At 35.9% G+C, this 14,038-nt stretch overlaps 3 protein-coding genes across 4 annotated transcripts; 1 reads left to right on the forward strand and 2 right to left on the reverse strand.

Moving 5' to 3' along the window:
• Positions 1-94: 94 nt before the first annotated feature.
• Positions 95-3,343, reverse strand: LOC107225033 (probable malonyl-CoA-acyl carrier protein transacylase, mitochondrial). The gene is made up of 2 exons (XM_015665336.2): positions 2,537-3,343; positions 95-1,701 (listed from the first exon to the last, which is right to left on the reverse strand). The coding sequence occupies exons 1-2, from the start codon at positions 3,310-3,312 to the stop codon at positions 1,260-1,262; spliced, it is 1,218 nt and encodes a 405-aa protein (XP_015520822.1). The 5' UTR covers positions 3,313-3,343; the 3' UTR covers positions 95-1,259.
• A 698-nt stretch (positions 3,344-4,041) lies between these two features.
• On the forward strand, positions 4,042-6,058 carry LOC107225034 (surfeit locus protein 1). Its single transcript, XM_015665337.2, has 5 exons — positions 4,042-4,402; positions 4,567-4,688; positions 4,957-5,157; positions 5,450-5,623; positions 5,721-6,058. Exons 1-5 carry the CDS (start codon positions 4,178-4,180, stop codon positions 5,932-5,934), a joined length of 936 nt encoding a protein of 311 aa, XP_015520823.1. The 5' UTR covers positions 4,042-4,177; the 3' UTR covers positions 5,935-6,058.
• A 54-nt stretch (positions 6,059-6,112) lies between these two features.
• On the reverse strand, positions 6,113-13,087 carry LOC107225042 (G-protein-signaling modulator 2). 2 transcript variants are annotated; one of them, XM_015665348.2, is made up of 7 exons: positions 12,714-13,087; positions 11,690-12,058; positions 11,466-11,608; positions 11,059-11,298; positions 10,419-10,890; positions 10,296-10,319; positions 6,113-9,438 (listed from the first exon to the last, which is right to left on the reverse strand). In XM_015665348.2, exons 1-7 carry the CDS (start codon positions 12,762-12,764, stop codon positions 8,833-8,835), a joined length of 1,905 nt encoding a protein of 634 aa, XP_015520834.1. In that variant the 5' UTR covers positions 12,765-13,087; the 3' UTR covers positions 6,113-8,832. The 2 variants fall into 2 exon arrangements, with proteins under 2 accessions (XP_015520834.1, XP_015520835.1); XM_015665349.2 differs by lacking the exon at positions 10,296-10,319 and having other exon boundaries at positions 12,714-13,086.
• Positions 13,088-14,038: the final 951 nt, after the last annotated feature.

The following is a 14,038-nucleotide window of genomic DNA, read 5'->3' on the forward strand; positions in this document are numbered from 1 at the left end:
CGTATACATTATATTTATTTTTACTTGAATTAAGGGTTGCCATTATTTTTAAGTTCTAAGATTTCCCTCAATCTTGCCTGTTTTTCAGTGCTAATGTTTTAGATATCAAAAAATCTAACACCCGGTGACCTATTCATCTAAGAAAATTCCCCAACTTTTCCCAGGTTCTCCGAATTTCAGACTGTCTGTCAACCCTGATTCTTTATGCAAGGGAACAATTCACACACTACTGTGATAACTATTGAAATTATTATTATTATTTCTGGAATAAAAATCTCTATCGAGCTGAACATAATTCTTACCAAGTTTTGGTTACCAAGTAATTATCAATAGCGAAAAGTTTCACTCGTATATTGTTATATTGTACAATATTCAAATACACTTAAAACTTTGGAAAAAATTTTCGTCATATTTTTAGAATCAGATAAAGTAGCTCATCTCATACTTTAAAGATACTGAAGAATCGAAATATAAATCATGTTTCTCCTCAGCAGGACAGAAATGAAAAAGCCACAAAATTATTGATATTCAACTTTTACTCTCTTATGACTCTTTACTAGTCACATTAAGTCCTTTTCCTAATGCCCGATCCAACTGAGGATTTGTAGGGTAACTATGTATTTAGATTTAGATATTTGCTATTTAATACTTACGTAATACCAGCACAACGCATACCGTGAAGATGCTTGACACGATCGTACAACAGTTGCAAACTCATACTCCTTATATTTGTGTTTGTATATTTGTTGTCTCCTTTTGCCTTGGTTTAATGCAAAATAAATAGTGTTTTCAATTAAAAAATTGTTTAATAACCTTCTATCTCCCATGAATTCACACTATATGTAATTTAATTTGAAGTGTCTCTTACCTGTTTGTTCGAATTACTTACTAAAGGAGAGCTATAGGATTTATATTAGATTTAGTCCAAATCAAATGAAATACTTGCGCGATCTCACTATAAATTTCTTTTTCTTATTTTCATTCCAACGCAATCACCGTATATTTTTACAAAACATATTTACAATCTTTTAAAACAAATGTCGTATTTCTTATAAACTTAACGACATTTCAGCATGTCTACACTTACATAATTAACTTTCAGTTGCACAGGTAAGAACACATTGTCACTTTAATTTTTGGTTCGAATACCACAGCAATTTTATCTATTCTGTTGTACGTGTATTTATCACTGTCAACAATCGCCAATTTGCTCAAAAATGAGTTTACCTTTTTAGCAACCGATTACGTTTAGTTCCAAGTTAAATAATATAGCAAGAATTACATGCTTTGGCATTGACGAATCTTAGAAGTGTCTTGAGTGTCCCACCTGAGCCTACATCAAATGTTCTCGGAAACGGAATTCCTGGTGGTCTCATGTACAAAATATGCATTGTCTGTTCCCACTTAACTGGCGATATTATTTGCTTAGGTAAGTACCTAATAATTTGACTCACATTCTTGTATTTCTTTCCATCGACATTCGAATGTACCGATACTTTGGGTTCCTCAAACTCAATTGTCCGGAGAGCTTTCTTAAATATATCCAATGACGGGATCATCAACGAAGTATGGAATGCCCCAGATAACGGAAGTCTCTTCATGTGCCGAAGTCCCATGCTCCTCCCATTAGCTTCTATGTATTTCAACGCCCCTTCGCTACCAGCTAATATTTTCATATCAGGATGCAGGAATATTGCAACTCTGCAAATGAAAATAAATCTTCGTACTACAATTTGATAGGTATTCAAATTAAGACAAAAACTTGGCGCATTTTTGTAAGAAAATGATAGATAGATTTGCTCGTGGAACTTATACATTCTTTTTTAGTATTATATCTTCCAAGGAGGTAGGAGCGTTTCTCAACATTTTAGTATGATATATTGATCAGAAAAACTTAGAATTTGAATTTCGCGATAGAATGATGTTTTTTAAACGAAATCTAAATCATCGATGATGTATTCACCCACTTTTGCAGGATAATGTTTAAATTCTAGGACGATATTCTGGTTTTGATTCCCAAAAAATTATGAATGATATCAAGAAATGCAATCTCTACAGATCTCATTGTAAAGATGAAAATGTAAATTACATGTAATACAGTAATGTGAATAAAACAAAGATGGTGATTTAAGTGAAAATTTCATTCAAAAAAGTTAAAATTATACAAGCTGACGTTAGTACTGTTGATGTAATGAAAAACTTTGTAAGAAAAACATTATTTCACAAGCCTAGAATTACTTTCAAGGAGTTAATTGTACAAAATACTTAGATTGATGTTCGTAAGATTATTGTAACAATGCATTATCAGAAAATTTCCTAATTTTACTGCGTCGGAATTGTCTGAAATTTGTTTAAACACATCGAAGCTGTAAAATGATGATTGTGATTTTAAAGTAATACACACATGATGACGTTAAGCCGCATTATGATTAACTGATTTTCAAATAATTTTAAAGTTACTTAATATCGATTTTTCTCCGAAAACCATCGTAGCATTAACGTTACGAACTTCAACTTCAAAATTCTAATTCGCTACCTGCATTCTGGCGTAGGATCCCCGACATCCATTGCCCAGTTCTTTGCTTTTTGGCATATATCAGACATCTTAGCTGCGGGTGTGTTATGAACGGAAAGCATACCTTGAGGGACCAAATTGGCAGCATCTTGCATTGCAGCAGCTCTGACGCCAACCAGTCTCATGCCATCTTCAAAGGTCATTGCGCCTGAGAATATCAAGGCGGTAATTTCGCCGACACTGTATCCAGCGCAAGCGATGCAAGTGTCTAAGGCCCTGGGCCTGTCGTCCCTTAGTTTTTCTAGTGCGGCTAAGCTTTTGACCACTGTTGCAGGCTGGTTGTACTCAGTTCGATTCAATGTCTCCTGTGGACCTTCGAGGCAAATTTTTAACAGGTTGTAACCCAACGCTTCATTGGCTATTTCAAAGAGGTATTTCGCCTCAGGATATTGCAGGTATGGCTTGACATCCCCAACCTTGATATTTCCTTGACCGGGAAACAGGATTATTGACGTTTCGGTTGGGTTTATGTTTGGTCGTTCGGCATGCTGGCCTTGTACGTTTGGGATGCAGTTTTCCGGGTAAGCACTCGTTGCCCATCCCGAATTTTCGGCAGGGTCGTAAATTGTAGCGCCCTCAAGAAGCTGAGAAATTTCTGACGATTTTTTATCTGTGGTTTCATGATCCCCGTTCTCACAGGGCGGTTTGTCACTCAGCGAGCGACTCAGCATGCACCGGGATAACCGGAATAGGTTAGACCGGCTCGATATCGCTCGATAACATGTTCTAGGAAACATGTTATAGTCGGTTAGGAAATAGCGACTGTGCGATCGTACAGTGCCTATTCAAACCAACGAGTGAACACAAATTGCTTATTTATTATTTAGAACACAGCGTATCCTAAAAATTGAAAATTTCGTAGACCGCTATGGCACTATCAAACACTTTACACCGCGCAGTAATCACTGAACTGAACTTCACGCTGAACTTGCAGCAGATCGAAATTCGATATCGCCCATCGAGCTCACACAATGCAGGGTCTGAAGGAGGGCACTCTCTGATGGACAGGCGTTCAAAATGTGGTCAAACTCTGGATGCAAATGAGGGTACATAAAATAACCGACGTAGCGCTGATTGATACTAAGTTGGGTGATGAAATCACACTATTATTATATATCTTAAACTATATTCAATTGGGCAACTTACGTTTAACAGCGCTGCCACTATTAGATCCCCACTTCTTTGGGTATGTTCCGATAATAGCTCCCGTTGCGCGTTGTCACAATCTTTTATTACTTTATCGTTTTTGCGTCACCGAGTTCGTGAGTAGCTCTACTACTTGCATATGCTCTAAGCTCTGTTCTGTCCTAGGGAGTTCTTAGCACTGCCAGCCAGCTGATTTCGGAACGCACCCCTTGAAACAAACGAATGTCGAGATGCGCGGTATCGGAATGCGCAAGTATTGTACGCTTAGCAGCGCTGCCAAGCGGATGGGATATATTGAGCCATCTCAAACTTCAGACTTGGATAGCAGTTTGATCTCCTGGGTCTCGAGTATTCTTATTCTCAACAACTTCAGCCCATGAAGACAACTCAGACAACGCGAAACGAGCAAGAATAGTTAATAAGTTTGTCCGTAGCCGTTCGGAGTGTTCTAATAAAATGAATTTAGCTGTATCTAGAATTGGTTTACAATTGTCGAATGTATCGAATGTTAGGCATTTATCCCACTGTTTAAAGGGGCATTTAACTAGATTTGCAACAAATGGCAACTCGGTGATAATATTGAGAAACAAGTCTACCAGATCTAACCTGCTATACGAAAATCGAAAACATTGGTTCGTACCTAAAAAAGAAACCATCGGGGCTTACGGATGGTTCTTATTGGCGAGTAACTAGTAATTTTTTTAACTTACTTCTTTTCCACGTCTCCACATTTCAATAATCAGTAACCTAATATTCCTTCAAATTACCAAGTCTAGTGCCAGTAACGAAAATTTAATTTTGAATCAAGACAAGTATCTCTAATTAACTGTGTATTACTTTTTCAGAGTTTACCTGTCTTCTCGTTTTGTTTGGGATGCTGGCAAATTGAAAGGCGCAAATGGAAGTTGAACCTAATAAAAGAGCTCGAGACTCGAACAAACGCTGTACCTGTGCCTCTGCCTGATGAGTAAATAGTTTCAATTAAACAAGGATTATGAAGCTTGTGGCAAAACACACTAAAGTTCTTTGAAATGAATTAGTTCAATCGAGTTTTTACCTACAAGTCTACAACCTTATTAACTTTGCACAAGATTAAATAAAACTTCTTTGATGGCTTTAATGCATTATTGAAATCAACGTTGGCATGACTACTAACTTCAGTTTAATCGAAGGTTTAATAATCAATATTGGTATTTTGTCTTTAAGTTCATATATTTAATTCTGTATACTTTCAGCTTCGAAAAATTACAGACGATGGAATACCAACCTGTTACAGTTAGGGGACAATTTTTACATGATCAGGAATTTATCATAGGCCCAAGGAGCTTGATCATTGACGGCGCCCCTGCTAGTGGCGAGGGAGGTGGCCTTTTAACTCCGGGTAATGTTCGCACTGGATTCATGGTCATCACACCATTCAAATTGGAGGGCAAGGAGTGAGTATATTTTCTGTAATTTACTTGTTATTTAATCACTGATTTTAATCAATGAAAAACAAGTTGACAAAATACCTTGTTTGTTCCGATTATAACATAAAAAACAAACGAAGCATAGTGTTTACATAAAAGAAATCTGCAGTTCTGTTCGTATTGAAAAACAGGAACAACCGAGACTTGCAATTATGTGAATCTTTCAACTTGATCCCCTCACCTTGTCTTTCATTTCAAGGGACTCAGGTCTTTTAAATTATGTAAGACAAATTGGTTCTCATGAAAATTTACTTTCCAGCGAAACTATTCTGATAAATAGGGGTTGGGTACCATTGAAAAAGCGATATCCTGAAAAGAGACCGAATGATAAGGTGAATGGCGTTGTTGAAATCACGGGAATTGTTCGTTTGAATGAAACGAGGCCACAATTTTCTCCTAGGAACAACCCAAAAGATGGTGCTTGGTATTACAGGTAAAATTGATAGTGAAAAACTGTGAAACGAATGATTACTGATAACTAAGTTCTTACACTGAAATATCTTACTCAAAATTTGATATCTTCTCTTCAGAGACCTAAACGCAATGGCAGAACTCGCAGATACTGAGCCCATTTACCTCGACTTAGTTACTAATTTAGGCACCGAAGATGGGCCGATTCCCAAGCAAACACGTGTGACGATGAGAAATGAACATATGAGCTACGTCTTCACTTGGTTTACGTTATCGCTGATGACTGGCCTCATGTGGCATAGAATGTTTATACGCAAACTACCTCTAATTTAAGTTCGGTTTACTGTAATATTGTGCAATTTGTACGTAATTTCAATCCATAACAAGTGACATGGAGTAAGATATTGTAAAAAAAATATTGGTAGATCATTAAATTATTATGATAATCCATCACAAATATGAAGTTGTAATTTTCTCCTTCTAGTAGTGCTGTAAAAAATTAACCCAAAAGTTATGAAAAATTACATTTTTATTTCCTTATAATTCTACAGTTTCTTATTAGGTAAACGCATCCTGGAATGTATTTTTCTTACTCGTGTTGGTTTTTGTTTGCTTGACGATTAAAAATTAGATTTGGAGATTTAATATAGAGAAATAAAATCAGATCTCTACTATTCATAACTATATCTACAATTGCAACAGTTTGGTTTGTTCAAGATATTGGAACATATATTTCATAAAAATATATCTTTTAGAGTAAAATTAGGATTACTTGTTACAAAGTGTACAACAATTTTTTTCTCTACTAATAAAAACGTAAATATTTATGCTAGAAGCATAATATATGTACGTATAATTATACATATTCTACAAATTTTTTAACCTTTAATTGCATAAGTTTTATTAGATGGCTTCTTATAGCCAGAACAGTGAATTATTACCTTTATATTACATTTATTGAGAAAAGAATTTGTTCATTTGAAGAAATTCTGCGAGCATTAATTGGGAAATATCAATGAGATTCCAATACCTTCTTATTATTACAATTGAAGTTTGTTTATATAATTGATCAAAAAGTTCGTATACTAGTCAGTTAGATTATCTTTCAATTTTATAGCAGTTTAGGAAAATGAATTATTAATTTACTTCAACAATCGAAGTTTTACCTTCACTATTACGGAACCCATAAATTTCGTGAATCAAAATGCTTCTTCCTGCGTTTAAGAATCGATTTCTTTTCATTTGCCATCTTAATTAAACACTCGTTCAGTCTTTGAACAAAGTCCACATCTCAGAACTTATTTCCAGTAACGTGTTATAAATATATAGCAGGCATAAAAAGGCATTTGCTTTAAAAAGTTTGATCGTTTCGTCTATGCATAGTTCGCATTATGAATTTCATAGCTTTACAATAAAATTTAATCCATATTGGATACTATAACTTGGCTTGTTGAATGACAGCTAAACAGTTAACATGGAGAGTAAATTTCATCTGAAGGAAGAAACACACATTTGATTTACTCTCAAATTTAATTTCTTTGCCACTTAAGTTAGCGACAAGGCTGTAAATATTTTAATGACAACTATCTCTGAGTATATTTTTAGCAATAACAACAAACAGTAGATTGTGCGTCCTAATTATTAAAATATACATGCGTTGGAAAAACTACCTCATTCGAAAAAAAATTACGAAATACGAAAAAGGATTCTTTACTATATATTCTCTGTGAAGAATAAATTTAATCAGTACTTTGGAACGATTAATAATAAATGTAATATGGTATTTTATTTAGTGATCTTAGCACCGTCAAGACAACACTACGCTATCCGATGGGATTTGTCTATGAAGATAACTGATTACTGCAAATGTCTACTGTTTTGCATGTGCTTTCATCATGTAATATCCGGAGTGGCATCAAATGTTAGTTTGAATTTTATATAATGTTTCAAATCAATATAACGAAAAGTAATCGAAATTTAGTATAGTAATGAATTCGGAAAACTGCATTGAATGTACATAATACTACGTATGTACATACCACCAATTACAAGGGCGAATACATATTTTTACAATTAAGAAGCTGGATTTCTAGAGTTAGGCTGTTGAAGAAATTTGCTGACGCTCAAATGGGACAAAAAGAAAAAAAGAGACCTATTACAGACAAAACGTAGAAGTAATAAATTGATTAACTTACTTTTCATATTAATAATACTACTTTAACTATATTAGCTTTATGGCTTTCGGTTCATTCGATTCCTGCATTGGATATAGGTACATATCTAGTAGTACCTTTATTTTTTATGTTTGAATGATAATCCTTATGCACTACTCTTTTGGATTGTGAATGAGAAACAAAATATTCAAGATTCATTGTAACGGTGTTGAAAAAAGTCAACAAAACCGATCAGTATCCTACTCCACATTTTTCTAACGTTTTCTACATATATTTTACTGTTAATAGATTTTGTCGCAGCATTTATACAATTTTATACACATCTATCACAAAGATAATTGTAATCTCTTGTGCAGTACTCTGACTTACATCTCAGTATATGTCCGTTTATCCAAGAGTCTCATGATACTTTTTTGGCACGATTTCAATGATAAATAATCAATTATTAGGTGGTTTAAGAAATTTGATAGTGTCGTTTGATTTTGCTTTCCATAAAAGTATTATATTTGGTTCACGGCACTAGTTTACTAAATTTTCACCATAACCTTGTGACAAAATATCTCCTTTTGATGTAAATAACATGGAAGATATCAAAATGTTTCTTTTTAATGTGACAAACTGTGGTCAAAGAAGCAAAGTTGGGCAGAAAACAAACCATCCTATTTGAAGGGTCGAAATGCGATTTGGACAGGACACAGAGTTTTAATTAAACTTTAGGGAGCACCACACAATTGTAGGTAGAAGAAAAGTCACCCGATTGACTATTTTGTGAAAAGAGAGGAAATTAGCATGCGAGAACTTATAAAGAATCTATTGTACAAATTTTTATCGACCACCTAGCCATTGATTACATTGTAAATGTAACATTTTTGAACATATCATTTGTAATCACCATGAGTTGATTTTTACAAAATTCAAATGGTTACACCGAAAATTTGTAGTTACTCATGTTGATTATACAGTGGTGATACCTTTCCAAAATGTTATTTTTTCAAAGATTGCTTAGTATTAATTTATTATTATTTTCATCAAATAGTTGGTATACTTACTTACAGTTTTAATGGCCTTTTGCTGGTCCAGAAGCTCGTTGATCTTCCATGCGACCAGCCTGCAGTCTCTGAATTAGGGCAAACAGATCTTCTTCGGGTACGGTAGTTCTTGATGGGGTGTTTCCGTTTCTTCTTTGGTTTTGTTCCTCCTCTGCATCGTGTAATGTTGAAGCAGCTGGCAAAGGACTACGTTGATCCTCTAAACGTGAGCCTTGGCATCGCACCAGCATTTCAATAAATGAATCATCAGCTTCCTGCCCAATTGGCTGTGGGGGAGGCCTATTCGCTGACTGATTGTTCCTGTTTGTATTCAATCCTGGCAAGCAAGGCAGAGTTACACGCTGCTCATCCATTCGCTTACTTTGCATTCCAGCTATTAGCTCCAGTAAATCTTCTCCTTCTTTCTCTTTTTCTGGAGTCGCCACTCTTGGCCTGGGTCTCGGTTTTTGATTGGCATTTAGCACACAGCGCTGATCATCCATTCGACCTGATTGAAATCGTGATAGAAGTTCGAAGAAAGATTCTTCTTCTTCTTCTTGCGAAGGCTGTGGTGCGATTCCGGCTCTAGCAGGCAGAGGCTCACCCATATCTTTTTGCTTACCATCTGGAGTCAACTGGATAAAAATTTGGATAATGAATTACAATAACTTCAGATTGTATACATGATGGATAAAGGGAAAATTTATCAATTTTCAGTCAATAATACATGTTGATCAACGTCTTCGTTTTCTGAAATGTATAAGCATTGTAACATGAGCTGAATCTGAAGGTAGCCAATTTAAATCTTTTGCGACAATGGTTTTACTTGAGTTGAAGATGCTTTGCACAAAATTTGAAAATGCTAATGTTTAATAAGAGGTTTAACAGGAATTGTTAGGAAAGCTTGACGTGTGATGATTTTTAGAACGATATGTTTTCATGGTCTAAAAATATTATTCTGTTGTGACCTTTGTTTTCTGGTCACAAGAAGTAAAGTAACACAACCTATAGAGTTGGGCCATACATTTTTCCTGAACTGATCACCGGAAAAATAGTTAAATTGACTTACAATTAGCTATTCCATCCATACCGTCAATTACTCTAATTAACAAGGTTATTCGATATTTCTCAAAATTATAATAAAATGTTAAAATGAAAACTGATACTGTTCTTACTGAATAACTTTCTGTTATTCAATACTCAACTTTATGTTGCCTTATAGATTCTATGCATAATGAATGGAACAACAAGATAGGACAAGATTGGAGAAAAAATGATATTTGTGAAATGTGTGCAAAGAAAAATTTTCATAAAAAAATTTCCTTGATATTGCCTTGCAAAGAAAAATCACTGGGGTTTTTCGACAGTTATTTTCTATATTACCAGACTCTTCGAACGTTGTATTGTTTACTGAAAATTGGTAGTTTTACTTCTATCTGGTTATTCTACATATTAATACACAATAATCTTTGTTCAAAGAAGAAAGTATTACCGGTTCCATGGTCCTTGTAAATAACTATATGCAAGGAAATACCGAATAATTACAATAAATTCGGTTATTTTAGAACTATTTGCAGTCTAGAGATGCATTGAACAAAAACATTCTATCGCTCACCTTGATCAGATCCAGATTGTCCATGCTCTGTCTTCTCAACCTGTATCTACCTGGCGAAGAAGCCGCTATAGCCGAGGCTTTGCTCGTTGGGATTAAATGCATTCCGTTTCCACTCTCCGCTTCTCCGTCCCCTTTTTCTAAGCCTAAAAGTTTCTTCAGATCGGTAACGTTCATCTGAGCGGTAGCTTGACCCATTGGATCGTTCAACTCTTTAGAAATATTCAAATGTAGGCTGGCAAAGTGCAACGCTTTCTCATGGTTACCCATTGCTGAGTAAGCATTTCCCAACGACCAACAGGCTCGACCTTCTCCAACTCGATCCATCAGCTGTTGCGCAATGGAAAGATGACGGAGATGGTAGTCTACAGCAGCTTGGTAATCGCGGAGGAGCGTGTAGGTATTGCCAAGGGAATAACACGCTTGTGCTTCTACCGCTCGGTCACGCAATTCTTGAGCAAGGACCAGCGTACGTCTGTGAACAAATTTTGAATTTTAATTATTTTAACATGTAACGAAGTAACGCACCTTGAGAAATTTTGTACAGTTCAATAGCAGTTTCTCTGAAAATGGATCAGGAGTTATCAACCTGTGGTATAACAAAATTTCAAAGTTCTTCGGCTTCAACCCGCTGATAACTTACTTGTAATGTTGAGCTGCTTTTTCAAATTCTCCGAGAAATATATGCGAGTTCCCCAAATTGCTGTTGGCTCGTCTTTCCGCAGCTTTATCACCAAACTCTCGTGCAATTTTTAATCTTTCATTGTGGTAATGAATTGCTTGTTGAAAATCACCCAGCAAGTAAAATGTGTTTCCCAAGTTTCCACATGCTCTCCCTTGTGCAGCTGTATCGCTCAACTCTCTCATCAGCTTCAAATTTTCTCTAGGAAATCACAATTGTTCAATCAGGTAATTGGATACTAAAATGTTGCCACTACTGCAACGCATTCATTTCAGAGCAAAAAATATTAAAAAGCCGCGGTATCCAGTACGTATATAATATTACTGAATTTGAAGACAAGCTATTCTATAGATGTAAAAGTAACATACTCGTAGTAATGAACAGCTTCCTGAAGACACTGTCTGACATCCTCAGGAAATTCTCCTGGATCTTGCTGTCCGACTCTGCCAATTTGTTTACCCTTGGCGTGATAAACATTTCCGAGATTGTAAAGAGCTCGACCTTCGCTGAGCTGATGCATAAAAAATGCTTGATTAAAAATGAGAATGCATGAGGAAGGAAGAGCGGAACAGAGGTGAATAAAAAATCTTACCTTATCGCCTAGTTCCCTCGATATTTCTAAATGCCTTTTACAGCATATCGTAGCTTCGTCAAACTTTCCCATAACTTTCAGAGTATTTCCAAGATTTCCGCTCGATTTAGCTTCCCCTAATTTATCTCCCATAGTTCTTGCCAATGTTAAATCATGGTTGTGATACTGCATTGCTTTGACGTAATCGCCAAGATAAAAGTAAGCATTTCCAAGTTGGCTGTAGATCGCGCTCAACGTTCTTAGGTCGTCCGTTCCAGCCTGTATTGCTGCTTGAAAAAATGCAACACCTGTGCGGCAATCGCCCTCCTTGCAAAGACGCTCGCCTTCAAGGGCCAATTCCAAACACATGTTGCTATCTCCCCCGCTATTCTGTAAAGGACAAACTCGTTTTATGTTTTTACATAGTTTAGCCAATTAATTAATGTTGGTAAAGTATTAAAAGCAACGATTAAACGCGAGTTACAAGGTATTCTTCTGCATTTACTCTATTTTTACCAATTTATTGAGGATATAGAGTATATGGCAATTTTGCTTCACTTGAAATTGTTTAGTAGAACAGCAATATTGTTCCTGTAAATCTCATAATCCAGCTTATTGTAACGAACATAAATAGGGTATCGTTCTCTAATTGAAAATCAAATTGTTACGTAAGTCAAATTGGGGTTCAGAGTTATTTTGACTAGAATAATGTAACGAGACGCATGATGAGGGAGATTAAGTTTAGTTACCGTTAATAACAAGTGAATAAACAAAAAAAAATAGTAAAGTACTTGATTATATTAATTTTTTGCAGGAATAAGAGGTGAAGTTTAATTTTCATTTTGAGAAAAATGCAAAATGTAAGAGGATTAGGAAGGCAGTGTATCCTATGACAAGTGGGAAAGAATTCTCTGTGAACAGCATAATAAATGCCCATATGACTCAGTGCACGTAGGTAAGGCTCATATATATATATATATATACTGAAGAATTTAAGTGACAAGTGACAAATAATGAGGTAGAAAAGGACATGTGATTCACTTACTTGACCGTCTACTGAAAGATTTTCCGCGCTCGCACTGTGCGACATTTTCATTGGTCGAGTACTAGCAGGTTATAAGGATTTTTGAAGGTAAGAATAAACAATTTGTTATCTGGCGACGAATTGTTAAGTGTAATTTGACGTGAGCTAAGCTTTACGTGTACGAGGCACTCCCCTTCGTCAATAGATCGTCAATTAGAAAGGTCGAATCAATACAGTTTAGCATTTTTTTTGGAAATTATCTATTAGTTGTTGCGGTAAATAAAAATTATTTATTGTTATACCAACACTCTCACTTGTTTACGGCAAATTCACACGGATATCAACGCGTCACCCTAACCGCGCATCGACACTATGGCGCGTTTGCGACTTCGCGTACAATTTCCTATTCAATTTAGTTTGGGGGGTTTGGGGCCGGCTTGTAGTACGCATCACTGTAACCAGACGGCTCTGAATGCAAACGGTCGTATTCGTGGTGTTCACGTTGTATACAGGGGTGCGTTCCGAAATTGGGTGGCAGCGCTAACAGTTCCCTAGGACAAAGGCAGAGCTACTGATGAACTCGACAATGCAAAAAAAATAAAATATTGTTAACAGCAATGGAAGGTAATATCGGAACGCACCCTGAGTCTCGTATGCAATGCACTGACTGAATTACAGGTTGTGTTCCGAAATTGGCTCCAAGTGTTAATCATCTTTTATCGCTTTTGCGCTTTCGCGTTGGGGAGTAGCTCTGTCCTTGTCCTAGGGAGTTCTTAGCACTGCCACCTAGTTTCTGAACGCACCCTTAATATAAACTATTTGAGGTTCAGAAATGATGTTTCACGTCGAACAGCAAAAACATATTATAATTCACTAAGTTTACCCATCCTTCCTGCACTTTTAGTGTGTTTAACTTGTACAGTTTAATAATTTTGTTTAATTTTATTAAAGCATCATGCGCCGTTTATACAATGTACAGATTATTAGTGGTGTGCATAAGCATGGTACAAATTATACATATAATCAACGCATAATGTGTGAAACGATCGTACGTAAACGTAGTAACTCTCTAGTAGTAAGCGCTTTTCACTGGTTGCACACGGAGCGCAACGACCACGGTTGTATAATCGTCGCAACAACTGCGCTTTCTCTAGTTTTTAACCAATAGCAGAAGAAAAATTCTAGAAAAATCGCACTCAGTATGCATAGGATGTAAGATCTGACTGGAATGACCATATCCATGCTTATTGCTTATGATTATTCCATACTAGTGCTAGCTAACCCAACTCTAAAAAGATCCGAATCCTGCAACGGTAATCGAAGTTTAAACTAAGTTCAGCCTAGCT

This window comes from Neodiprion lecontei, chromosome 7 (assembly GCF_021901455.1).
Source record: "Neodiprion lecontei isolate iyNeoLeco1 chromosome 7, iyNeoLeco1.1, whole genome shotgun sequence".
Classification (NCBI taxonomy): Eukaryota; Metazoa; Arthropoda; class Insecta; order Hymenoptera; family Diprionidae; genus Neodiprion; species Neodiprion lecontei.